At 41.4% G+C, this 24,867-nt stretch overlaps 1 protein-coding gene across 2 annotated transcripts; it reads left to right on the plus strand.

Annotated features, from left to right (window-relative positions):
- Positions 1 to 328: 328 nt before the first annotated feature.
- LOC127003219 (smad nuclear-interacting protein 1-like) lies at positions 329 to 23,698 on the plus strand. 2 transcript variants are annotated; one of them, XM_050869598.1, is made up of 8 exons: positions 366 to 424; positions 3,232 to 3,299; positions 5,361 to 5,606; positions 9,783 to 10,144; positions 13,005 to 13,307; positions 13,805 to 14,050; positions 14,379 to 14,557; positions 14,863 to 23,698. In XM_050869598.1, the coding sequence occupies exons 2-8, from the start codon at positions 3,258 to 3,260 to the stop codon at positions 15,090 to 15,092; spliced, it is 1,608 nt and encodes a 535-aa protein (XP_050725555.1). In that variant the 5' UTR covers positions 366 to 424; positions 3,232 to 3,257; the 3' UTR covers positions 15,093 to 23,698. The 2 variants fall into 2 exon arrangements, with proteins under 2 accessions (XP_050725556.1, XP_050725555.1); XM_050869599.1 differs by lacking the exon at positions 3,232 to 3,299 and having other exon boundaries at positions 329 to 424.
- The last annotated feature ends 1,169 nt before the right edge of the window (positions 23,699 to 24,867 follow it).

Consider the following 24,867-nt stretch of genomic DNA (forward strand, 5'->3'; position numbering starts at 1 on the left):
TAACTAATGCCTTTATATCAAATCAAAGTATTTATTTTTCGCATTAACGAGATGAAAGTAATTAAATACATGAGGTTGAGAAAAAAACATTACATAATATTTTCATCTATCTCATCCTTTGCATAAAAATCATCTTTATTTATTCTCTTTATGATGTTTTTTTTTAGAGAATACTATGTGTAAATTCATACAAGCGAGATGATAACATCAATCAGTGTGTATATACGTAATTTATGACATTTGACTTGCTTTTTCTTTTACTATAAATATATCTCATTTAATTTCTTTTGTATCCTGCTGTATTTTTTTGTCTTTATAACGTGCCTTCAGAAAACATCACATGTAAATTGTAGGTGCCAGAGGATACATTGTTTACACGGCGGCGAGGCGAGGCTGTGTGCGAGGCGCCGCGGCCATGGGGAAGGTACTGTGCTGGGCCCGGCGCCCCTGCCTGCACGGGGGGGGTGCTCAGGCTCTAGGGGCGCCGCTGCATGAACGTGGGCGGTGTGGCGGGGGCGGGGGCGGGCCGGGGGCGTGTGGCCAGGCAGGCCCCGCGGTGCCCTAGTTACTCACCCGCCCGCCGCGCTTCCAGGAACCAAGATGATAATAATTAGGGGACTAAAAAGGATGCCAGGCCGAGGAGAGAGAACAATTCAGCTTCATTGTAGGACCTAGTGTTCAGTAGGAGGTACTTTCCAAAACTGTGAAGGTAAAATTTGAATCAGCACACACCAACCAATGAGTTCAACCAGATTAAATTTCTTCTTCCGAATCTCGATATTAATCATCGGCATCGTGGCTTGGTGGGATCATTGTCTTATTTTTTCAAAATTATGCCTAATATCGACCACCCATTGCACCATCGTTTGCCTGCTCTCTCACAACTATCGCGTGCTACACGACACTCCTTGGGGCTAAATGACTGTTCCTTGTCTGTCGACCGATGTAATACATCACAATTTTCCCGGTGTTTCATCCCAGCGACCGTCAAACTGTGGAATACACTTCTTAATGTGATTATTAATTTTAGTAATTATGAAACATTTAAAATACATGTGAATGCTTTTCTTCTCTCTTTGCTCACTACCTACTAGATTTTTCTCCATCTTCCTTTTCTTTGCTTTCTCCTTCATTCTGTATTTCCCGATATTGGTGAAGTGTCGCCCGCTGGGCCTTTTGGCATATAGCATTCGTGCTTTCCGGCGGGTCGCCTTCATTGATTCATATAAAAATAATAACCAGAATCCCGTGGACAGGTTTTTAGATAAATGCAGAAAGTAAAAGCATTTGGTGATCCTCCGAGAGGCTCAGGCCATTCCAGGAGCCCACACGCAGAGCCCTCCGAAAGTTAACCCCAGGCCTGCTGCGGCAGGCAGGCGCTGCTTCTGTACCTCTCCAGCCACCCACAAAACAACAAAACAATAAGAGAGGCTATTTCCTATATTCCCTGCATATTCCATCAATGCCAACTCCAGCTATATGGGCATGTGGCTCGCCACCCAGAAGCTGACCCTGCTCATCAGGTTGTTTCTGCAAGAGACAAAGATTATTGAAGAGAGGGTAGTCTATTAATTTTGAGACACTAACTGCTTATTTTTGGACAAAATATGGTGCTGTTTATTATGGGGATAGTATATTTTTCAATATTTCCAGAAATTACTAAATGATTGACTTTTCAATGCCGGAGGTGCACCCGTCGCCACCCTGCTCCCACCCATTACCACCGGCTCGTGTAGTGGACCTACCCCCGCTGCTACCTTGTCCAGTCTTGCACTGCTGCATATTTCCGCTGGCCCATACCGCATGCCGAATAAATTTAATCTAACAACATAACCTATCTAATGGGAGGTTCACCCCCCTCGACCCCCTTAATTGGGGGTGCTTTCCCCCACAACCTCCCTAATGGGGGGCTTCGCCTCCTTTGACCTCCTTTCTATTTTCTGGAAGTCATTTGTTACTGCACAGCATTCAAGGGCCAAAATTGAATCTATATAGTAAGTATTAACTTAAAGTGGTGGCTACCCTCTCTTTGGTATTATCTCAAGAGACAGTCCTAAGTGGAGGAGGCCAAGGAGACACCCACGGGCCACAGAGTTCATAGCTTGAGCAAGTTGATTGATCCTGCAAGGAAGTACGGTACTTAGGATGAGAAGGGGGCCTGGATGGAAACTTACCCGGAAGGACCCTGGGCTTAGCATCATAGGGTGGGCTAGGCAGCGCGCCCTGTGGCGTATGCCCCCATTGATTGATTGATTAATTGCAGAAAGGAGAAATTAGATAAACTTTTACCATGAGTATGTCCGAATCAATTCTCTGGCCGTTCACCATTTCCACTCTTCCCTGCTCAAAGTTGTCTTCTCGGCCCCAGATTATTATTTTGTTTAGCAGTCATTGGTTACAATTTAAACAGTGATTGGTTACTATTATTGGTGAGTATTTTGGCCCCAGTAGGTTACTGTCTTAGTGCTGATAGGTTGCTATCCATTAGGTTATGTGAAGAAAATGTGAGTACTTATTTATTACCGCTTCCTCTTTTTGGTGTTTTTTCTCCCTTTTGATAATATTTTTAGTTCATTTGAGTGTTTTGAGGCCTCATTTGATGTGCACATGAATAGTAACCATAATATGAAAAATGCCTACTGTGATGAAATGTAGAAGCACAGAGGTGTAAAGGGAGCAAAGCCCCCCACCCACCCTCCCCATTAGAAGGTTCATGTAGATTCATCAGTGCTGGGCACTTCCGCTAATTAGTCCGCAAATCCACCATAGCGTAAGTTCCATTTCATTTGTGGATTTGCATTTGCAACAAAAAGGTTGCTAATTTGCGGATTAGCGTTTGCTGTATTACTTCCACTAATCTCCGCTAACACGTGGAGGAGCCAGCCCTGTTCAGCCAGGACAGCCTCAATCTGATAGATAACTTCAAATATTAGAATAAAAACTGATTAACTTAAAAACTTTTTAAGTTGTTGCCTTTTCCACTTTTTACAAAAAGCATATTCACATAAACGTCTTGGCAGATCTTATTATGAACATCATAATAAGTATTTTGAAGGAGATAGGGCATATGAATTTCCTTTGGTCCTTCTCATTAAAAATAAGTTAAAAATAGATGCTTATCAGATTATTACAAATTAATTAGTATGATTACTAATCGTCTATACTTGAAGTAGCAGTAGCGTATGTATGGTCAATGCTGGTCATGAAAAAATACTTTTCTTTATACTCTAGGTCAGGGGTGCTCAACCCACTGTTTGATGGTCGCATGCAGCCCTCAAGGAAGTGTAATGCGGCCCTCGGCAAGTAACCAAAAAATAACCTACTTATCACTATGATGATACGTACTATTTGTTCACATTTAATTTTAATGATATGCAGCAATATAAATTATATTATGATTGACATTACTGAATATCTTATTATATGTGAACTTAATGATGTTATAATATTATAATGATAAAAAGGCTATTGCTCATCTGGCAGCCTGAATGCTGGCTAGCTTCACTGATTTTGTTGACGTGAGTCCCGCATTGCAACTACTTGGCATTTTTTACTAGACCTTGGCTTTTGGGCTGGGTCCTTGGTGCCTTGACTTTTTTCCCTTGAAAACAGGCTAATCTAGAGTTTTGTTGGAAATTCTCTCCTGCTTGACTATTTCCTTCGCTCATGTCCCTGCCCTCTCATCCCCCGACTCATCCTCTCGATCAGTCCTTCTCTGGCTCCCTACCCCTCTCCTACCCAACCACTACCTTCTGGGCCTTCCCCACCGTTGCCCATCCACTCCTAGACCTCTCCCCTTACCCATCGTCTTCCACGCCACCTCCCGTGGACCCCTACCCAATAGAGTTCCCCCACCCTTCCGGCACACCGCAGCCGCTCCAGGTTTCCCCTCTCCCTACCCAACAGCGAAATGTTGTCGCTCGTATATAGGTTTTCACTTTACTGTAGCTTATAATTGATAATTTCCCCATGACCTGCAATTTATGTAAGAAGTGTTTTGATTACGACTCTATCCAGAAGGTTACAATATATACACAACATAATAAGTGTTATCAGTGTGTAGAATATATCAATTACTATGCGTATTCACACTGCAGGCAATATGAGGCCTTCATCACACATTGCCCATCTAATGTGGCCCTGCCAACCAAAAAGATTGAGCACCACTCCTTTAGGTCATTATAAAACAAATTGAAACTTTGAATGCCTACCTACAGCATTACATCGCACAAACATTTTGTGGCTTTTTCATACTTGTTTTCATCTCTACACTCTTTCCTATGATTTTCTGGGAGGTTTGTAGTCAGTAGAAAATATACATAACTACAGAAGAGCATTTGGTTTAGTAGGAAACAAGATACAGTGATGCCTCATTTTACAAGTGTTTTGATTTACAAGCAAGAAAAATTAACTAAAAATTCCTTGCTTTACTAGCGGTGACTTGGTTTACAGTCATCCTGTTTGTACAAGCGGAAGACGCAAGCGTGGGTTCCCTTTGTACACCGCAAGTCGAGAGTGCTCAGAGTGGAAAACATTGATAATGAGGTCTCATCCACATTGTACACACGCAGAGGTGGCACCCACGCGTTCGTGTCCCCAAACATTTGTGCTCTAGTGTGCGATCTTTGTGTTTTCAGCATTACACTTACAAACAGTTTCGGTGTACATGTTTTGGGGTTTGCAAACAAAAGTCTGGAATGAATTAAGCTCGTAAACCGAGGTGTGACTGTTCAGCATATTATTTAAACTAATCCTTGACCAATTATCTTGCTCATATTATGGTTACTAGCCTATTCATTTGCACAACAAATGAGGCCTCAAAACACTCAAATAAACTAATAGAATATCAAACGGCAGAAAAAATAGGAAGCAGCATTAAAGAAAATATTTACCAAAATGTGGGGTTGCAATGCACACATTTGGTGGCAGCCTTGCCTGGCGATCTCGAATTAAGTGCAATTCTATATATTTATACTCTACTTTTTCCATCAATCCCTAAATGATTTGTGTTGAAGAAGTTCTATTCTTTGCTGACTCAATTTCTATTTTCAGTATTGCTGAATTTTACCTTCTATAAAAAATTCAGAGCATCCTAAGACAAAGCTTTATCCAGAGACTTAAGAAGTGATTCAAAGCATCAGAGGATTAAACTTTCTCTACATTCTCATTAGGGGCTAAGGGCACAATTATTTCCCTCTAGCATGCCTAGTGCTGCAAAGTGGGTGAAGCACTACCAGGCAAATATTCAGGAGAGTACTGCATAGCACATGTGTTGTTAATCACTTGCTTTGGGTTAGGTATGCCCAGTCAGCCTGGCTAAAGTAGAGAGAAAGTGAGTTATTGTTCTTTCTTTCCGGCAGAGCAAGAGGGAGTATCGGGAGGAGGAAGTGTATGCCAGTGGCCCCTCTGTCAGTGGCACTGACGACTCCTCTGGCTCCAGCAACTCTCCCTCTGGTAGCAGCAGCAGCAGCAGCAGCAGCAATGATGATAGCAACAGTGAGCGGGAGCGCCGACAGCGGAGACACATCAAGAAGCGCTCAAAAAGAAAACGGGAGAAAAGGTCCAAGAGGGACAACTCAAGTGAAGAGGAAGAGGAGGAGGAGGACGTGAGTTGCATTATTAACTCTTTCATTTTATTTTGGCCATTTTAGGCGGTAGGATCACATTGTTCTGAAACTAACAGCGTTATTACAAGCTTTCCCATTCTAGGCCATTTCCTTGAGATAACTTCCAAGAGTATCAGTATTTCAGACTCCATTCTCTAAGAGCTTTCTGTAAACCACTTTTGCTGGTTAATGACTGCATTTTGGAGATTATTTATCTGACCTGAACTCTTTATTTGAAAAAACACAGACTATTCATTTCTGGGTAAAATACAGGGGTGTGGAGTCTGAGTCGATGGAGTTGGCTACTTTTGGCCAGACTCGGAGGCGGTAAAAATACCCCCAACTCCGACTCCTTAACATAATCATATATCGTGTAATGTAGTTGTGAAGTTTTTTTTTTTAGCATTATCTAGATGTTGTCTATTTAGAGTACACATAATTTGGATGTAAATACATGTAAGAAAAAGGACCTCAAGAGAGTCTACAGGTGCTACAGCATCTATAAAAAAAAATTTTTTAATTGCAATAGAGGGGTAGGGGCATGGGGGCCGGAGTCAGAGTCGGAGTCGCAACTTTAAAATTTGTCGGAGTCGGAAAATTTTAACTCCGACTCCACACCCCTGGTATAATATGATGCTTTTTCTCATGGAGAGGGTTAGGACTAGTTTATCACAAAAACTGCTGTAGAGACCTACTGCTATAGTCCATTCAATGAATTACTAGCCAATTAGGTAAGGAAGATTGTGATTGGCAGTTAGGGTGCTGGGTGTCTGGCATCTCTGTCGCCCAACAATTTTTTTTTTTTTTTTTTTTTTTTTTTATAGCTCATCTGTTACATAAGACAGGCAAATTTTGTTGACATCATTGTATTAAGTAGTGATTGTACAACTAAAAACTATTTTCAAAACTGGATAGGGTAAAAATAAAATAATTACGTTCAGTTGAAGTTTATATCACTTTTTACTTACTATGTGTATTTGCAACAATTATTGATCAGTTTTGGAATAAAACATTGATTCTGGTACATAAAATCTTCCTGAATACGAAGGCGGTTTCAGATTTTAGATAATTTATGGTATAAGAGGAGACAAAGACAGACTGGTAAAAAGTATAAACATTAAATTTTATTTTCTGAATTCTACTCCCCACATTTATTATTTATTATTTTTTTTTTATCTATAGAGTTTTAAAAACTGTGTTATTGTTGTACACTCACTGCTCAATCCACTGATGGCAACAAAATTTGCATGTCTTGCATGACAAATGAGCTATGGAAAGAAAGATCAATACAAGTAGTCTTCGAGTTACAACGGGATGCGGGATTGACAGGCCAGTCGTAAGTTGAATTGGTTGTAACTCAAAATTAACATTAAAAAATAACAAAACAATATTCAAATGTCCCACCATAGATAGAGCGGTGTTCCCGCATCTCCTACCCTCCCCCACTTACCCACCTCTGTCCTCATTAGCACGCCTCGCCCCAGTCCTGCGTTTGGTTGATTCTTTAGCCACACAATATTGTGCATTGTTATGAAACTGAGCTACCAAGTATTGCCAAGATGGCAGTGCTGGTTAGGCTTGGTCTTGGTCCCCACCACCAAGCCATTTGGAGGGTTGTGTTGGTGGGGGGGGGTCAGTGTTTGTTAACAAAGGACACATTTGAGTGGCTAGTGTCACCTCTGCTGTATCTTCTTACTTTCTGTAATTGTGTAGCTCAACTATGATTGCAGTTTCCAGTAAACAGTTGTCTTTATAAGCTGCTGCAGGAATATTGTGAGGGGGCTGTTGTTGTGGGATGCCATTTTTCTAATCATCTGGCATCTTCTAGATCTCGCGGAAGCGCTTGTATAGCAGACTGTAGGCCTATAAACTGATAGAGTAGTGGCAAGAGCATGAGCTTGAGTTCCAAAGGTAACTAAGGGGGAAGTGTGGGTGGACTGTCCCAGCCCACCCATCCCCTCCCCCCTCCTGCCTTATCCCAGCCCAGCTGGGGCGGGGTCAGCACATGAGGACAGCAGCAGGGTAGGGGTGCAGGTGAAGCACGGGAGTGCAATATTAACAAATTGCTGCTCTACCCATGGTGGGATGTTTGAAATGTCAGCTCATTACTTAACCAAGTATTACTAATATCATTGGCCTGGTCATGAGTGCAGCAGTCGTAAGTCTCATACGCTGTAACTCAAGGACTACCTGTATTTTCTGAACCTACATGAATATGTTGGACGATGGAGACGTCAGCCACCCCACCCACCAACAGCCAATCAACAGTGTTCTTTCTTCTCGGCTAGTGATCCTGCCTCTGTTGAGGAAGATCCAGCCTAAGGGATTGGACTATAGTACAAATAACAAACACTGTATCATAGATTATCCAGCTGTTGACCCACAGATTGCCATCTCAACCCCAGGATCTCTATTAACTTATAGGACCCCACCTTACTCTAATTGATGATAACATATCAAAGCTAAGAAAAGTAGCCTCTTGCCAAACTTACTTCAACACTTTCACAGCTCTTCTCTTGTGATAATATCTCACCATGAAAATATCATATTTTACCCAGAAATTAATACATAGTCTGTGCCTCTGAAATTGACTGTTCAGGTTTGTTAAATAATAGCTGTAATTTTGGGGGTTCTTGATAACCCAAGACCTCAGGTGAAATAGCAAAAAATGGCTTAGGTTGCTCAATCATTAATGTGCCAAAGTTTTGAAGACACATGACTTCTTTCCCATAACAGTTCCCCCGACCACATGCTGTCTCATCACTGATTCCTGCTCTATCATCAATCATACACTGGAGTCAGTGAATGTAACAAAAGATTATGGGACCCTCATACAAAGTGCCCAGGGATTTGGACTTTTAGGGAAAAAATCCTAGTGGAAGTCCTAACCATGGCACAAGAAAAATAGTCATTGAAGTGAAGCATGTGAATTATACTGGTCAAAATTATTTTCAGAAACTGTCATTGGTTTTTGAGTTAGCAATAACTGATATCTACTATGGGTTTCACTGGCCGTGTTACACTGTTTTTCGCAAATAATTCCTAAACAAATTGTCGGATCAGTATGGTACTTCAACACCAAGCCTTTTACACCCCTACATAATTTATGGCCCACATATCATATTGCTATGCATGGTCACGTCTACACTTTCAGAGGCGCGCCCCACCCCCCCCCCCCAAACACCCCCACCACTCCCCCCTCCTCCTCCCTCCTCCTTCATCCCCCCCTGCCCCTCCCTCCTCCTCCCCTCCCCTCATTTCAAATTTCCTGCTCATTCCATTATGTTATTTTACTACTTTATATGTGTACTTATAGCTACATTACATATAAGGTATGCATATGCATAGTGTGCAGCTTTCTTATTATAATATTATGTATGAGTACACAGGATGGCAAGCTTTCAAACGCCGGCAAATCGTATCACGTTGTTTCATAACATCAACTATTTGTATTACCTGTGGGCCTTGACTTCTTTTAACTTTTGTTCTTTCTTTTGTAACATATGTATTTGGTCAATTGACTTGTGTCGTTCATAACCACAGGGTTCCATATAAGTTTGCATTGTTTCTTCTCTGCCTCATCTCTTTGTTTCAGTTACTGTATGTTATACATTGTATTATTTTATGAAATGAAAAAATGATCGATATTGGCGAAAACAATGCCGTCCTGCATCATCCGGCAACAATGCAACATGCCTGACATCGTTGATGGTTGTGATGGTTGTGTCTCTTCGGTCTCAATGGACGTGACGCAGTCTTGCGTTCCTCGCACCCGACCCGGTCGTCGTGACTGGACCACTGATAGTTAGGAATAGTTTGGACTACAGTCATTAGTCCCAACTCCAACCTCTTCTCTACATAACCCCTCAGCAAACTTGAGAAAATTTATACTTACAAGAAGATTAGGTAAACATTTCAGTAGGGCATGGTTGATATTTTGAGTGGGTCAAGCTATTGTAGGCTGTAGGGGCTTTTTATGTAATGATTTGGTTCTATTTAGGAAAATCATAATTTTTGCATTGATTTAAGAATGTGCGTGAGCTGTACTACACAGTGCTTTCTTTACTTTCAACACCACCACCACTACCACCATCTCATCTGCACAATCACCATCACCACCTCACTACCATTACTACCACCACCTCACTACCACCATCACCACCATCTCCCTTTCAGGAGTACGGTGACCCTGATGATCGGAGGAAGAGGTCAAGACACACAGTGGAGGAGTACACGGAGGAGCGGAGGCACCATGGCACCACAGGAGGGAGCCGGAGAAAGAGGCGCCACCACCACCACCACCACCGCAAGCACAAACACAAACACCGCCACCGCCGCCGCCACCACAGTGAGGAGCGGAGCAAGGGTGGTGCATCCTTGGAGCGGCCCAGTGAAGGGAGGAAAGGAAGGGAGATGGAGGAGAGGAGGGGCAGGGAAAGGCTCGAACCGGAGAGGGAGAGACGAGCATCAAGGGAGACCGAGAGGCGAGAGAGGAAGGAGGAGAAGAGGAGCAGAGACAAGAGCAGGAGTGAGGCAAGGTGTGTATAGCATGTCTTCAACCTCCTCTCTTCTTTCTCTTTGTGTATCTGTGGCCCATTTTCCTTGCCACTGTTTGGGTCCAGTCATTCCTCTTTTTACATGCAGACACACATTATAGCAAAAACTTATTTTGCTCTACAACACACACATTATAGTCTGACTCAGCTATGAAGTATGTTTTTGGGGTCCCATACAGGATATTTCCTCACAAGCTGCCAAACCTACCCTTGAAGGTGAAGATATAGTCTGTGTTAGCATTTTCTTCTAAAAAATATTTGTTCACATTGTAAATAAGTTTTTTCTCGAGTTTGGAGCACATGAGAATGAGTCAGAGTAGTTGCCATCACGGCGGAGGTGAGGGAGTAAGTGACATGGTGTCCTCGACCACTGTCCGCTCACAACATCAGAGAGCAACGTTGTCACATGTTATGGAATTTATACAATTCATTGCTATTATCTTAGAACTCAACATTCATAGCACTGTATGGTCTTAATTAACCCTTAGATTATGGCAATCGTATATATAAGTGCGCTACCACATCCCCCACCCATACGGGGATCATATATATAATCATCACACTCTACACTCCCTACGTTTCAAATATACCGCCAGTTCTTGACTCAGAAGAATGGTGGAGGCATCTGGCATCTCTCTCATTCGTCTCCAGTGCACGGCCTACCGAAGGCCACAGATCATTTTCCACTTTTGTTCGAAATACATCTGTCATGTCTCGTGACGCGTCAAGTGGTTCCTCTGCTCCGGGCGGAAGTAGAGCGCGGGCGAATCAAAGTGACAGTGACTGATGACTGCTATGGTAGTGACATTGACAGTGATACTACTGACAGTGACTGGCTATCCAATTTTGGAGACATTAGTAAACGAAGCAGTGATAGTGATGTATGTACACCGCCTGCCTCGCAGCCTTTCCCTACCCCAGCCCTGAGTACTTCAAGACGGAGGCGTGGCCATGTTTCTTCACGATCTAGGATTACTGCAACAAGAGGGTGTGCAAGAGCTAGTGCTGCTGCTAGTGACGGAAACTTTCAGTGAACCAGTGGTGATTTTTTTATACCAAGTGTGCCTCAGTTTGACAGTGTTCAGGTGGGAAACACAGATAATTTCCCAGAAGTGCAACAAGAATGTGACTACTTTCTTGCATCTTTGGATAATGATTTATTGGATCTAATTGTCAAGGAAACAAACAGAAATTTTGCACAGCATGGCGAGCACGTGGGCTTGCATGAGAGTGAGTGAGGTGCTACCACACAACATGTCATGGCCACGAGAAAATGCTCAATATTTTCGGCTGTCATAACTTTTTTTATTATTATTAGGAGAGAAGTTTTATTACACCACCATATATACTAAATGAATATACAATTATTGCAAAGAAGAAAGACACCATTTCCACCTCTTTTAAATGTTTAAATTTTTCCCGTGCACAGCATCCAGAGAAATATATCGCCACCCGCACTCTAAGGGTTAATATATACAGAATATTTACACAATTTACAGAAAACCTTATTCCGATAACGACTAACTGATAATGAAAACAAAAATAACGATACCGATATTCAATAAAAGACAAATATATTATCTGTAACTTACAAAACCTTAAAACCACACGTTGACACGTACATATGGACGTTAATACTAGAAATGCCTGAACCGGTGTTGTGTTATATATTTGGCGTCCCCACCGTCAAAAATTGTTTACAGACACTGGTCTCTCGTGAACGGTGCATGCTCAGACCAGCAAGCGTAGACCTGTACAGTCTCACAAAGATTTTAAACCGTAATTAAGAGTTGTTGGAAGGCTGAATCAGACATATAGTACAACTACCACCATCCTCGCTGTTTCTAGGACGACACTCTGTACGAGTTGTATTTATATGTACAGAGTGTACGTCGTTCTAGAAACAGCGAGGATGGTGGTACTGTATGTTTGATTCAGCTTTTCAGCAACTCTTAATGTGTTAAAAAAGCATTGTGAGACTGTACAGGGCTACACTTAATGGTCTGAGCATGCGCAGTTCACGAGAGACCAGTGTTTTTACACAAAAGTGCCAGCTTTTGACGATGGGACACCAAATAACACAACACCAGGTGTCTTCAGTATCATGGCATGGTCACAAACGAATATGGAATATCAAATTTGAGGCAGTGAATAATCATTTTGGGGGCAAAGTTAAATGATTTTTCTCTATAATATATTGATTTTTGAGTAGCATAAAAAAAAATAACCTAGTGTTTTAATTTTCTTGACCTAAGTATGAAATCTCATCACCGAAGATATTTCATACCATGAAGTTTTTTCATACAACACCGGGCCACGCATGCGCAGTAAGGAGACAAAAAAAAATTCCTGAGAGGCGGAAAAAAAGTAGCAATTATCGCTAGTTTGTTAACAAAAGTAACGAAGATACCGATATATATTTAAATAAGTAGCGGATGGTCGATAATCCGATTTTGTTATCAGCGATAAAGTATCGCGATAACGCCCAGCTGTGGTTAGGGGTGATGCGTCAGTGCTGGGGAGAGGCGCAGGCCCCACCAAAACGGACTTCATATTTGTGTCAGACTACAGCAAGGACTCATTTTCTTCTACAACAAGGGGTGGACATTTTTCTTTAGGTGGCATCAGTTATATATTGAATTTTCAGTTGCCAAAAACTCTCTAAAATACTTTTATCCTTAGCCTTTCTCTCTGTGGCATCAGTTAATGTCTTCCCTAACAGTATACGGGAGAAGAAGGACGCTAAACATCAAACATTTATTGTGTACTTTTTTCCTGTCATTTCTGTACTATTACTCATTTTATTTCTCTATGTCGTCAATGTTTTTTCACCATAACACAGACCGGTGACGAGCAAATGGGACGAAGAGGAGGACACCCCTTACGACCCTGGCCGGCGGATAAAAGTGGAGCCTGGCCTGGAGGGTGACGGGAGTGAGGGCGGCTGGGAAGGAGAGTACGAGAATGGTGGCAGCAGGAAGAGGAAGCACCATCATCAACAGCAACAGCACCAACGACGAAGACACCAGCAGCAAGAGAACAGCCACCGTCCACCGCACAGAGCGAAGGTGGAGGTGAAGGAGGAGCCGGGCAGCAGGTCGCGCCCAGACACCACAAACAGTTCAACGGCATCAGAGAACGGCAGGTGGGTGGATGGGAGTGTGGGGCAAGCAGGTGACGCAGCATTATTATGACCCTGTTTCACTTGGCAGTCTTTATCTTTCCATGGCATATTGATCTCTTCTGAATAATGTTGATGTCATTAGTATCTACCCAAACAATTAGCATTATCTCTCTCCCCCTTTATTTGTTTGAAGCCATGTAATTCTTGCTAATAAACCATGTATGTGTCCATTGAACTCTATTTAATCAGCTAACTGAGGGGAGGAATACTAAAATTCTCACCCAAAAGTTTGTCATATCTGGAGGTGTTGATAAGTTCAGGACATTATCAGGTAACAGCAAAAGATATTGTTTGCAGTACTTAGTGTAATCGTATCAAAGAAAAAGGTTAAAAATAGTTTTATTTAATTTTAATAAATTATCAAATGATAACAAAAACTATGAGATATTTGGTATGGTTCAGTAAGTCCATTTCTTATGAAATTAATGGTTCACTGTTATTCATTCTTGCTCAAGCAGAACTGGCTGGGGGCTGAGTGGTGGTGGTGGTGGTGGCGGCGGTGATGGTGGTGGTGGTGGAGGCGGCGACGGCAGCGGTGGCGGCGGTGGTGGTCACAGCGAGGACCCTGCAGAGGGGGAGGAGCGGCAGAAGCCCAACCTGGGAGTGACGGGCAAGCTGGCCGAGGACGCCAACACCTACAACGGCGTGGTGATCAAGTACTCGCAGCCGCCCGAGGCCAGGAAGCCCAAGCGACGGTGGCGATGGTGAGAGCTTGTGTTCTGGGGGGGTTATTTGTGTGTGTTTTGTTTTTATTTTATTTTATTTTTCCATGTTTTGGCAGTAAGGTTGCAAATATTGAGAAATTAGTGCCTTCTACACATTGGTCTCTAAAATAATATTAAAAGCATTACCAAAGAATCCCATATTTAGTTCCAGAGATGTGTTTGTCAATTTTGAAGGTTTCTCCCATTATCTGCTCTCATCACTATTAACCTTCATTGCTTTACTTTTATTCTGTTTTCACACACATATATGTAGTGCATGCTTAGCCTTCCATTCTATCCCTTTATGCCTCATCCCTCCCTTCTTCAGGTACATATTCAAGGGGGACGAGGAGCTGCCGTTCCTGCCGCTCCACCGCCAAAGCGCCTACCTCATCGGGAGGGATCGCAAGGTGGCCGACATCCCCACCGACCACCCGTCCTGCTCTAAGCAACACGCCGTCCTGCAGTACAGGCTCGTCACCTACAAAAGAGGAGACGGAACAAAGGGTAAGCACAGCAAGACAGTGAAGTGAAGGAGTGGACATAGTAAGGCAAGACAGTGGGAGGGGAAAAGCAGAGCAGGGCATGGTATACCGGGGAATTGTAGGGTAGGCAAAGCAATGAAGGGAAGGGCAGTGACTTATTGATGAAAACTGACAAATCTGCTCAAGTTAACAATACTGGAAAGAAGCTGTAGCCATTGGATGTTTCTTTACTTATTATTTGTTATCAATTATTATTTCATCTCTTACAGACTTTTGCAACAGGCTACAACTGCTTATGTAACTGATCAACTAACTATACTCCCTCAGGCCGCACTGTCAAGCCGTACATTCTGGATCTGGAGTCGGCCAACGGAACATACGTCAACAACCGGCGCATCGATGCCAAGCGCTTTGTGGAGCTGCTGGAGAAGGACGTGGTCAAGTTCGGGTACAGTTCCCGTGAGTACATCCTGCTGCACGAAGGTTCCAAGGGCGATGATGAGGATATTCCCGACACCGGCACCGACCTTAGTCCTGTGTCCATGCTGCGAAGCTAACACCCTGGCGGCCCCTCTGGTGGTGGTGGTGGCGGTGGTGGCAGTGGCAGTTCATTTGGTTCATAGTTAGTCTTTGATCATTTTTCCTTTCTCATAGTTTCCTTATCTTCCCCTCCTTCCTGTTTTTATAATTTGGCCCCTCCCAGAGTTTCTTATTGTGTTTCTCTTTTCATCTTTTCCTAACTCTTTCATGTTTTATCATTTTTCCTTTCTCATTGTTTCTAAAGTCATGCTCTTATTCTTCTTTACCTTCCCTCCTTCTTTCTTTTTATCTTACTTTCCCTTCATCTTTCTTTCTGTCCTTCATTCATTCTTTCTCTTTGCTATCCATTTTTCATTCCTTTTTTCTTTCCTTCTTTCTTTTGTTCCTCTGTCCCTTCTTCCCTTCATCAGTAACTTTTTTTTTTTTTTTTTTATCCCAAAGTTCCTCTCATCACAATGTCTTACCTCATTCTTCTGGACCTGTTCTCTTGTTGTTCCCTTATCAAAGATAGAGAGAAAAAACACTATTTTTTTATTGGGGGTGTCATAAGTTTTTCCTATCAGTGTCTTTAGCTCTGCTTGCTTTTCTCTTCTCTTTTCCTGTGCCCAGATTACAAGCTCTTCCCTCCTAGGCCATTCCTTTGAGGTCAGTTCCAACAATATCAGCCAGCCAAACTCATTACCTACGAGCTTTCTGTGGACCACTTTGAGAAGGTAATGGCTACATCCAACATTTACTTTCTGTTGAAAATACTATGGTGCAAATGGGCTAATGCAATACTAATTGGAAGTGATTTAATGAAGGTATAAAGCAGTTTAGAATCTGCAGCAAGTAGTAACTGACATCTCTTAGTAAGGGAGAGCTTGGAGTATGGCTGCTAATCACTGTATGTCTCATCCCATCACTGTGTGCAGGTCACCACAATATACAAATATTCAGGACCCAAGAAGTCACTATGACAAGGAGCGTAAATCTAGGACAGTTACAGGGTTAGAGATTGGTTGATAATGTGACTTTCAAAACTGCTTCAATGTAGAGGACAACACTGCATTTATTGATCCTTCTGTATTGAGTTAGGTTGCCAGCTCCGGACAGAGACCAGTAAGTACAGTGCTTCCCTCCACATAGAAGCAGCTTGGAAAGTCTCCCATTGCTGCAAATATTTTTATGATGATAGAGTGGCTTTAGAAGCCTTGTACTGCCATTCTCACCCAAGATCTGTTTGCTAGGTTGTACACTGCTTCTATTAATATTCATGTTAAGAAAGAAAAAATTACTGTGGAAAATTGAGTCAAGGTATAAAAATTAACCCAGTCTCAGAAAAGGATTATTTACATTTTTTGCAGAAACAGGCAACCCCCAGTCCACAAGTGGGTTATGTTCCCAAAAATCTATTCATTGTTCAAAATCATCATAAGATGAGTTGATTAGCGTGTCCAGTTATTCAGTTTCCAGTCTCTCAATCAGTGCTGTTTAGCTCACCTTTTCTGTGGAAAATGCAGTCATGAAAAATACATATTCATTAACAAAAAACAAGTACAAAAAAAAAAAGTATTTATGATGATCTTTTTAATTTCATTTCAGTTTTCAGTCATTAATATCATTGAAATTTTGAAAGAATGTAATATTAGGATCTGTTTTCTGGAGGGATTTTTTTTTCTACACTCACATAAAACTGGATTCCCTTTCTTACATTATGATTATGTTTCCAGTAAATGGAAATCAAGTCCATCTATAACATCATTCATGTATAAGTTTTCGATGAGTTCCTTACATTAAATTATTTTGCATATTATAGTTTAGCTTACCCTCCAAAATATCTTCTGCACTGCACCACATTTTCTCAGTTTTAGGTTTATTTTGTCAAATATACATGAAAAGTGTTCTAATTCACATATAGAAAACAACGCAACAAAAAAGTTGACATGCAAATCAGTATTTACATAATAAAGTACTGATTTTTGCTATTCCGGAATTAATGTGCCCGACAGTGGGGTCAGAATATCATGGATGGCAGTGGTGTTATGTGCACATTTTTACCATCAAATCTGTACAATGATAACAATGATGATGTCAGCAATTCTTCTCTGTCATTATATTATACATTTATTCCCTGAATTTCACTTCGTCTCCATCAGTTATTCAGCTGGTAATGAAGTTCTTATAGTTTTAAAGCAGATAATATTTGTTACATTATAAATCATCCATCAGAAGGCATAAAAAGGATTCACTAACATATATACAAGAATATGAACATAATAAGCTCTTGACAGCAACTTCAGGATGCCCTGTGAATTTGACATGAATTAGTAAAGAATTTAGAATAGACACCTACGCTGCTCTGGCCTGCAGCTGGTAACAAATTTCTGTGCCAAAACCCAAGACTACATCCAGAAGGGAATTTTCAACTTGCTTACTGAAGATTGGTTCTAGGATTCCAATTTTTTTCCCCATTTACCCACATCAACCCATTTTTTGCTCAATCTGATAGATATACTAGACTTTCCTTCACTGTGCCTTACCCTAAATGGCTGAGGAAAGGCATTATATGCTGTGAAACTGAAGAAACAGTAAAAATAAGTAATTGTATCAATGATACATACAACTCACGTGGCTTTGTTTACAACCAGCAGCTGAATGTCATCCCTGACTTTGGCCACATCTTTATGCTATGAGTGTATTGTAAAACTTTTCAAGTTGAATGCCGAGGCAGGACCTGAACCCTCTCCCTGCCCTCACCTGGCACTGGGTAGTGTATATAAAATGTCTTATGTATACAGTCATGCACCATTTGACATTCACATTATATTCTGTGAAATAATACACTGCATGACCTGTGATCATGGGGCTACTCAGGGTTGATGGAGTAAGGAAAGTGAATTTAAGAATTAAAATGACAGAGGCTGTTACTGCCACTTACACACATTATGACATGTACTGTACATGTGTCAGCTAACCAGTTGTTCCAGTTTTCATTACCTATTTGATATTATCATTACCAGATATTAATAGTGAGTAAGTCATTTGCAGGAGTATGATACGTATGCACCCAAAGAATTGAAAACAAAAATGTCGGGCACTGCTCATTGCTGCCCACGCTCCTACATAACAGCTGTGTAACTGCTTGTGGGTATGTTCACTGCCTGCTTGATATTCTATTTCCCACTTTTTTATAGAATGAAACATTCAGTAGTAAGTACTTTTCAGTACCTGGAGAATTAAAACCAAAAATGACAGAACTCTGCTCGCTGCTGCGCACGCTCATTTATGTACAGAAGTGATCATGAGCCCCACTAACAGCTCCTTATCCTACCAATGAGGTCCTTCCTATGCTTGGATTACAGTTTATTCCTGTATGCAAACATGGTGTGTTATGTATATGGGGAGTGTCATGTGCCAAAATGATTTTACTATACTTCTTTGATAATACAAAGCAGCACTCTCCCTAAATCAGTTAAACATAATAAGCTTAATATTCACCTTTAAGATGTGCTGTAGAGGAATTATTATATGCATAGGAGCCATACAGTTGTAATTCAGTTGAACAACTAAATGCATGTCTGCAAAGATACACCATCCAAATGCCTTTCAAGAGTTTGGCCTCGTCTCAGTGCTATGAATATTACCCATTGTGGAATGGAGAGTTCCTTACCCCTCTGTACCTCATCGTTACCCTATCATTGGAGACTATTTTTCTTGCCTCCTAAGTAAATTTACCCAATATGAAAAATGTTGAGACTGTCGATGATGTCAGGCCATAGTGTTGAGCTATCTTGTTTGTCTTCTCACAGCTCTCATTCTTCCTTATTATGGCAGGCTTTGTGATTTGTTTGCCAGGGCACCTGGATGGCATGATGGCAAAATATTATGTTTCACATGTGGTGGCAAAATGCTGAACTGGTTTGGATGAGAGGATGAAAGTGAAAGGCACACATTTTCTCCTGTGGTGGCGCTGTGGTGGAGGAGATATAAACAAGGCAGTAAGAGAGGGAGGAGGGCAGTTGTCATGAATTAGCTGATTAAGAGCTTTTAAAGCAAATTTTGGTATTTGTTAGGACAGTGGAGGGTAGCAATACATGATCTTGGTCAAAACAAGTTTTTGTTGCGTGAACATTCATACAGTGGGGTTGCCTGTACCTCTTGTTCTCTGCGAGTTTGAATTCATAATTTCTGGAAGTACACAGTTTAAAAAATTTCTTTGGGTTTCTTCCATTATGCCATTTATTTAATGTTGACTTGCTAAGTATTTTTAATGAAAAAATTATAATAGTATTTAAACTATGCAAAATCCACATTACACAACTTTATTAGGAACACAATCTTCACTCTAAATGAAAGTTACGCGCCTGTATTTTGATGATTGTTGATTTTTGTACCTAAACTGCATTTTCCCACCATGGGGACTGATTGAAATGATACCTAAATATTGGTTTACATACCCTGCAGCCCCTTCACCCACACCATATAAGCCACCACCACCACCACAATCACTCCCAGGCCATTTCATCCAAAGGCCACACATTTAGAACTCACAGTATACCATCATTTTTCTAACATAGATTGTAGTCAACAGAAAAAAATGCCTGCAGAGGGTGACACAACATTCATTCTACCATTACTAGGCTTTCTCATCCTTAGACCACACATTCAGAAGTCTCAATATTCCATTTCAAGACCATTTTTCTACCATAGAGTGTAGTCAACAGAAAAAATATTGCCTGCATGGGGTAACCTATCATTCATTCTACCACTGTCAGGGTTTCTCATCCATAGATCACACATTCAAAAGTCTTGTGTAAACCCATGTATAGTAACTGGTTTGGGAGGGGGATCAAGGACTTGGTTAATTCAGCATACTTTGGACAGTGTTAGGCAGTTAAGGATCACTTACAAATTATATCAAAGTCCATCTTAGACCATGTAATATTTCTTTATTAGGGGGTAGGGGGATCATCTCCATCAACCCCTCTTTTCTATACGGGCTTGCTAATATGCCATTTCAAGGTCGTTTTCCTACCACATACTGTAGCCAGCACGAAACATGCTTCAGATGACCCAAGCAGAAGATGAAGCAGCATTTGCCACTACTGCCATGACAGCAGCTTCTCTGCCACATTACCATTCATGTATATATATTCCTATACATTTCCCTCCCTGCTCTACCCTGAAGATCACTATCTATTTGTTATTGTACATATCCATTCAAAAGGGTGGCAGGCGAGCACACTCACACACACATATACACAGAAAGAAGCTGATACATGTCTGTATATCTCTTCTTCCCTGTGAAAATTGTTCAAAGGCTTAAGTGACTTTTTTCAGGCCAGAGTCAGTGGGAGGAGAGAAAAGCCAGGAGCTTATAGATGAACAATTAACCCTTTCACGCACCATAAGTTTAATAAGTTTCTCTTTCCACTGCGACAACCGTCTGGGGCTCCCTAGGGGGCCCATGCGGCGAAAATTTTTATCATGTTATCGATTTCACCCACGAGTATTCTTTTTTCCTGGTAGTATTATATATCATTGGTTTTGGAAGAGATTATTCTGCCTTATGAAAGAAAAAATATCAAGAAATGCAAATAAATAGCGAAGTTTACCGACTGAATAAAATAATTTAAAGGGACGACAGTCACACTCACAGGCTGCCTGCTGAGAGGCAACTAAGCCACAGGCAATTATCACTTCAAATCCAACAGCACGAGAGAGTTGACAATTAGTTTATTTTATAGTTCTAGCTTGGATCTTTGACGCAAAAAAAATTGACGCGATTCTGAAAGATACTTTATTTTTGGCAATTTTTTTAAAGTTTTTGACGATTTGAGTCAAAAGCTCAAATGTAGACGATTACGTTTTGACGCGACTTGCGTCATGGTGCGAGAAAGGGTTAACATTATCAGAACATTCATGGTTGTCTTGGAACTGACTCCTTCATGTGAGTGTTTCAAGAGTGTCACCCAAGTGCATTTTCTGCCACCTCTCAGTATTTTCTACCAGTACAAACACATTCCTGTAAATGTGTTAACTCACTGCGCACCTTTTTCCTTTGTCTCACAATGATGTTTACCTTACTAAATTGTCACTAAGTAAATAAACCTCTATTTTTCAGAAGCACCCTTTCAGATTGTCTATTTTTATCAGGATTTCATTCTATATCATCTGAACTCATTAGATTTTTTTTTTTTTTTTTTTTATGGAAGTTTATTTAATCAGTGACAATTTAGTAAGGTTCACATTATTGTGGGACAAAGCAAAAAGATGCAGAGGACTGCACAATTACCCAAATATGCCGGTACTAGTAAAAAAATACTCAAGGATGCTAGAAAATGTGCTGGTGTGACACGTCCATGAAAAGAAGATTGTGGGTCACCAAGCTCCTGGTTCTTACCTTTCCTCATATTTGTAGATGTTCTGCTGTGGCTTGTGATGTCTGAGGGGGTACAGGTCTTCATTCCCAGGTGAAACATGAGTTGTGAGGCTGCACTATGGGCTCAGTCAAGCAAGAGTACATTCCTTTAAATGACACAGAATTTGTAATTGACACCAGGGAACTCGTCCCCTAGGCCCTGCCCCTTCCTGGAGTCAGCACTGATTATGTGTTTTTGTTTGTTTTTTTGTTTTTAGTTTAAGATTACCTAAGGAATTAAAAGGAACCACAAGCTAAAAGAGGATCAAGCTGAAGTTGACACTACCCACAGAGAGGGTGAGTGAAGGGACGGGACCTAGGAGACAAGTTACCAGGTGCCAACTATAGCTAATTATCATGGAGGAAGTGCAGGACTTGCTGGAACCGCTTTCATCATGAAGGCTGAGCTGTGTTAGGATCTGCAGAGAAATGTAACAACGATGCAGAACCCCATGAATAATGAGGTTCATCGAGGATATACTAGCACTAACCTCTTGTTCAATAGGAAGGCTGAGCTGTGTTAGGAATTAAGAAAAATATGTAACTAATGGCACAAAACCTAGCTGATAATGAAGTTTAGGGAAACTATACAAGCCCCTTCAGTAATTTTAGTAGGAAGGATGAACTGTGTCAGGAAGGAGAGCAAAGACATTCAGTTCAGTTCAATGTTGTTCAGAGGGAATGTCTTTGCAATGGCCCCTCTCTTAGTCCTTAAGTGTGGTTGTGATGGTGTCGTGACCAGCGTGTGCCCCCCCCGGGGAAGGCTTACCAGCATTACAGCACCAGGTTTTGATGTTCTTCATGATTATTGCATGTGGCTTCAGAGTAAGGTATGACTGTCACTTCAAATGCACTAGTCCAGCTATCTCACATAAGGAGAAATCTACTCAGGCTGGTATATGAATGTGAAATATTGTTAAAATAAAAATTATTAAAGCTTGATTTTAACAACAGCTCGCTTTCATGCCTCAGCTCAGTTTTTAAGAGTAGTTTTTTGTCCTGTATGGGAACTAATTTGACTAGTCCACTCAAAGTGGCAGACATACCTTCATTTTTGAAGCAGAGTTGGTCCCCAGGCCAACCTGCAATTAGGGGGTCACACAGACTTTCTGGGTTATAGTAGGTCAGACCAGCATCAGCACACGACTGTGTTTGTGGATGTCTTTATTATGTACTCACCAAACCTGGCTCTGGGTGTTCCTGAGCCACCAGGGTGTTACACAGGGAAGGGAAGATGTCTATGAAGTAACCAGCAGTAACATGTATTTGTGTTTTGACTGGAAGCCTTTGTAGGGAAGGTCACAAGGTACTTAATACCAGGCTGCTAGAAGGAAGGAAAGGGTAGGATATAATGTTCAAAGGAGTTCCCTGTGCACTGACGGATGTATTTGTAAGGAGTGGCAAAGAAGAGCATCATGTGACTTTCTTAGGACTCTGCAGTCCAAGACCAAAACTGTCCTTTAACGTTAAGTTGGGCTTTATTTTAAGGGCCTTGTTTTGGGTCCACCTCATGGAAAAACTAAAATGGACATCACAAATATTCATCACCATTGAGATTAGTTGGTGATTATCATGAGCCTCAAGTCCCCTGCCATGCCCCTGCTGAGGCAGAGGCAAGGAAAACAGTGATGCCCACTCGTCCTGAGTTAAGAGGTGAAGTTGAATCTCCACTTAGTGCAGGGCAAGTATTAGCAGTCAAGCTTTCCCTGTCTCTGCTGGGAGTGACATCATCTGTGGGATATTCAGAAATAAAGAGACAGAAAGGACATTCTCCATAACTCGTGATGGTGCATGGTTTTATTTAAGATACCATGAAAGTGATTACTAATACGAAGGCTGCAGGAGGATGGGCCTATCAGGGTGGATGCTATTGTCTGGTATCCACGTATATATTTATCTTGCTTTTGTGTAATTATTTTGTTAAGAATGAAGTGGTCTGGGTATCCAGTCTGTAGGCTTCATCAGGGTAATTATAAAGAGGCTGATGGTGAGAAGTATCAGTTTTGGATTACATTGCTCTGGCTGCTTTATTGGCTGACTTTGTACTAAGGAAAACATTACCATGAGGCCAATGTTGGGAGGGGAAGTGTAATGCCATCACCTCACTCTTCGTGGGAGGAAACTTTCCACACATTATTCACATGAAGATTGTAGAGTTCAGTAGTAGTGAGTGAATAAAATAAATGTCTTATCCATTTCAATAAAGTATTTTTTTGTTAATGCATCTGTCATTATTCCTTATGAAACATCGGGAAGGAAGTCTGGATATACTGTTCAATACATTGCCTAGGACAAATTAGTGCTCATATTACTAGCTCTTCCGTCCTCGGTCATTCCCTTGTCATTAGTTTCATCAGTGTCAGCCACCCAAACCCTATACAAATTAAATGAACCACCTTTACACGTTAATGATTAGTAATAGCATGGCATAAACAGACCAAGAAGTGAAGCAGGTGTGTGAAATTTAACGAAAGGCAAAACAGTTCCGGAGCTGCCGTTGGTTTCCGAGTTGGTAGAAACTGACGTATACCTAGCAAGAAAAAAGTTGGAATGTGGCCGTCAGCTCCTTGGTTAGCCTACTGCACTATCACTTCAAGTTATAGATACTGATAATTAAATACCAAAGAGAGAGAGAGGTATATCATAGTGGGCTGAGTAGGGGGAAATGAAATGAGAGTTGACGATGAGCATATATAAAAAAAAAATACTGGAACGAACAGTAATAAAAAAAATTAGGAAGGCAAGAAAGAAAATAGTCAAATTCATAGAACCTAAGAGAAAAAAAAAGTATAGCAAGAGTTAAACTAAACATCAGGGGATAGCGGATATGTGCTGACCATTCCTACAAAACAGCGCAAAAAAAAAAAAAAAAAAAAAACGCATTGCCGCAGTCATCTGTTCGGTGTATGCAAACAGCGAGTCAGTGAGCGTTGCTTCATAGAGGATGAGGCCTCGGCGCCCAAGCTCTGATATTTGTCGGCTTTCGTAGGAGTTTTGTGCATTTCCAGGAGCAGTTGTATAACCGTGGTGGTAGTCTGGCCATTCCTCTGTATCATGAACCTAAAAAAAACACTCATCAGAACCCGATTTACCCCCCTTTCGCCCTTTGGAAATAGTTGATGTGAGAGGCGGAATGAGAATAGATACCGTTGTGTCACCCAGGAAAGTTTTGTGTTGATAAATAGTGACCACCACAGGAAGAGAGGACTGGGAGACAAGGAAGGGCTAAGTGGATTAATGTGTAAATAGAATCCCTGGCTGAGGGTCGGCATAAAGACTGATTCGTGTTCACTTGACTTGTGAGTCGTGGGTGTTGGGAATATCAACTTTTTTTTATGTGAATGACCAATATTTCGTGCGCAATGGTCTGCTGTATAGGGGTGGGCAGG

This window comes from Eriocheir sinensis, chromosome 25 (genome assembly GCF_024679095.1).
Source record: "Eriocheir sinensis breed Jianghai 21 chromosome 25, ASM2467909v1, whole genome shotgun sequence".
In the NCBI taxonomy this organism is placed as follows: Eukaryota; Metazoa; Arthropoda; class Malacostraca; order Decapoda; family Varunidae; genus Eriocheir; species Eriocheir sinensis.

What these genes read in the sequence shown, in the direction of transcription:
- LOC127003219 (XM_050869598.1), top strand. Translation starts at nt 3,258, where the DNA reads ATGGTCGCATGCAGCCCTCAAGGAAGTGTAATGCGGCCCTCG. An exon ending in GAAGTGTAATGCGGCCCTCG is followed by an intron (nt 3,300 to 5,360) that starts GCAAGTAACCAA and finishes TCTTTCCGGCAG; the next exon opens with AGCAAGAGGGAGTATCGGGA. An exon ending in AAGAGGAGACGGAACAAAGG is followed by an intron (nt 14,558 to 14,862) that starts GTAAGCACAGCA and finishes ATACTCCCTCAG; the next exon opens with GCCGCACTGTCAAGCCGTAC.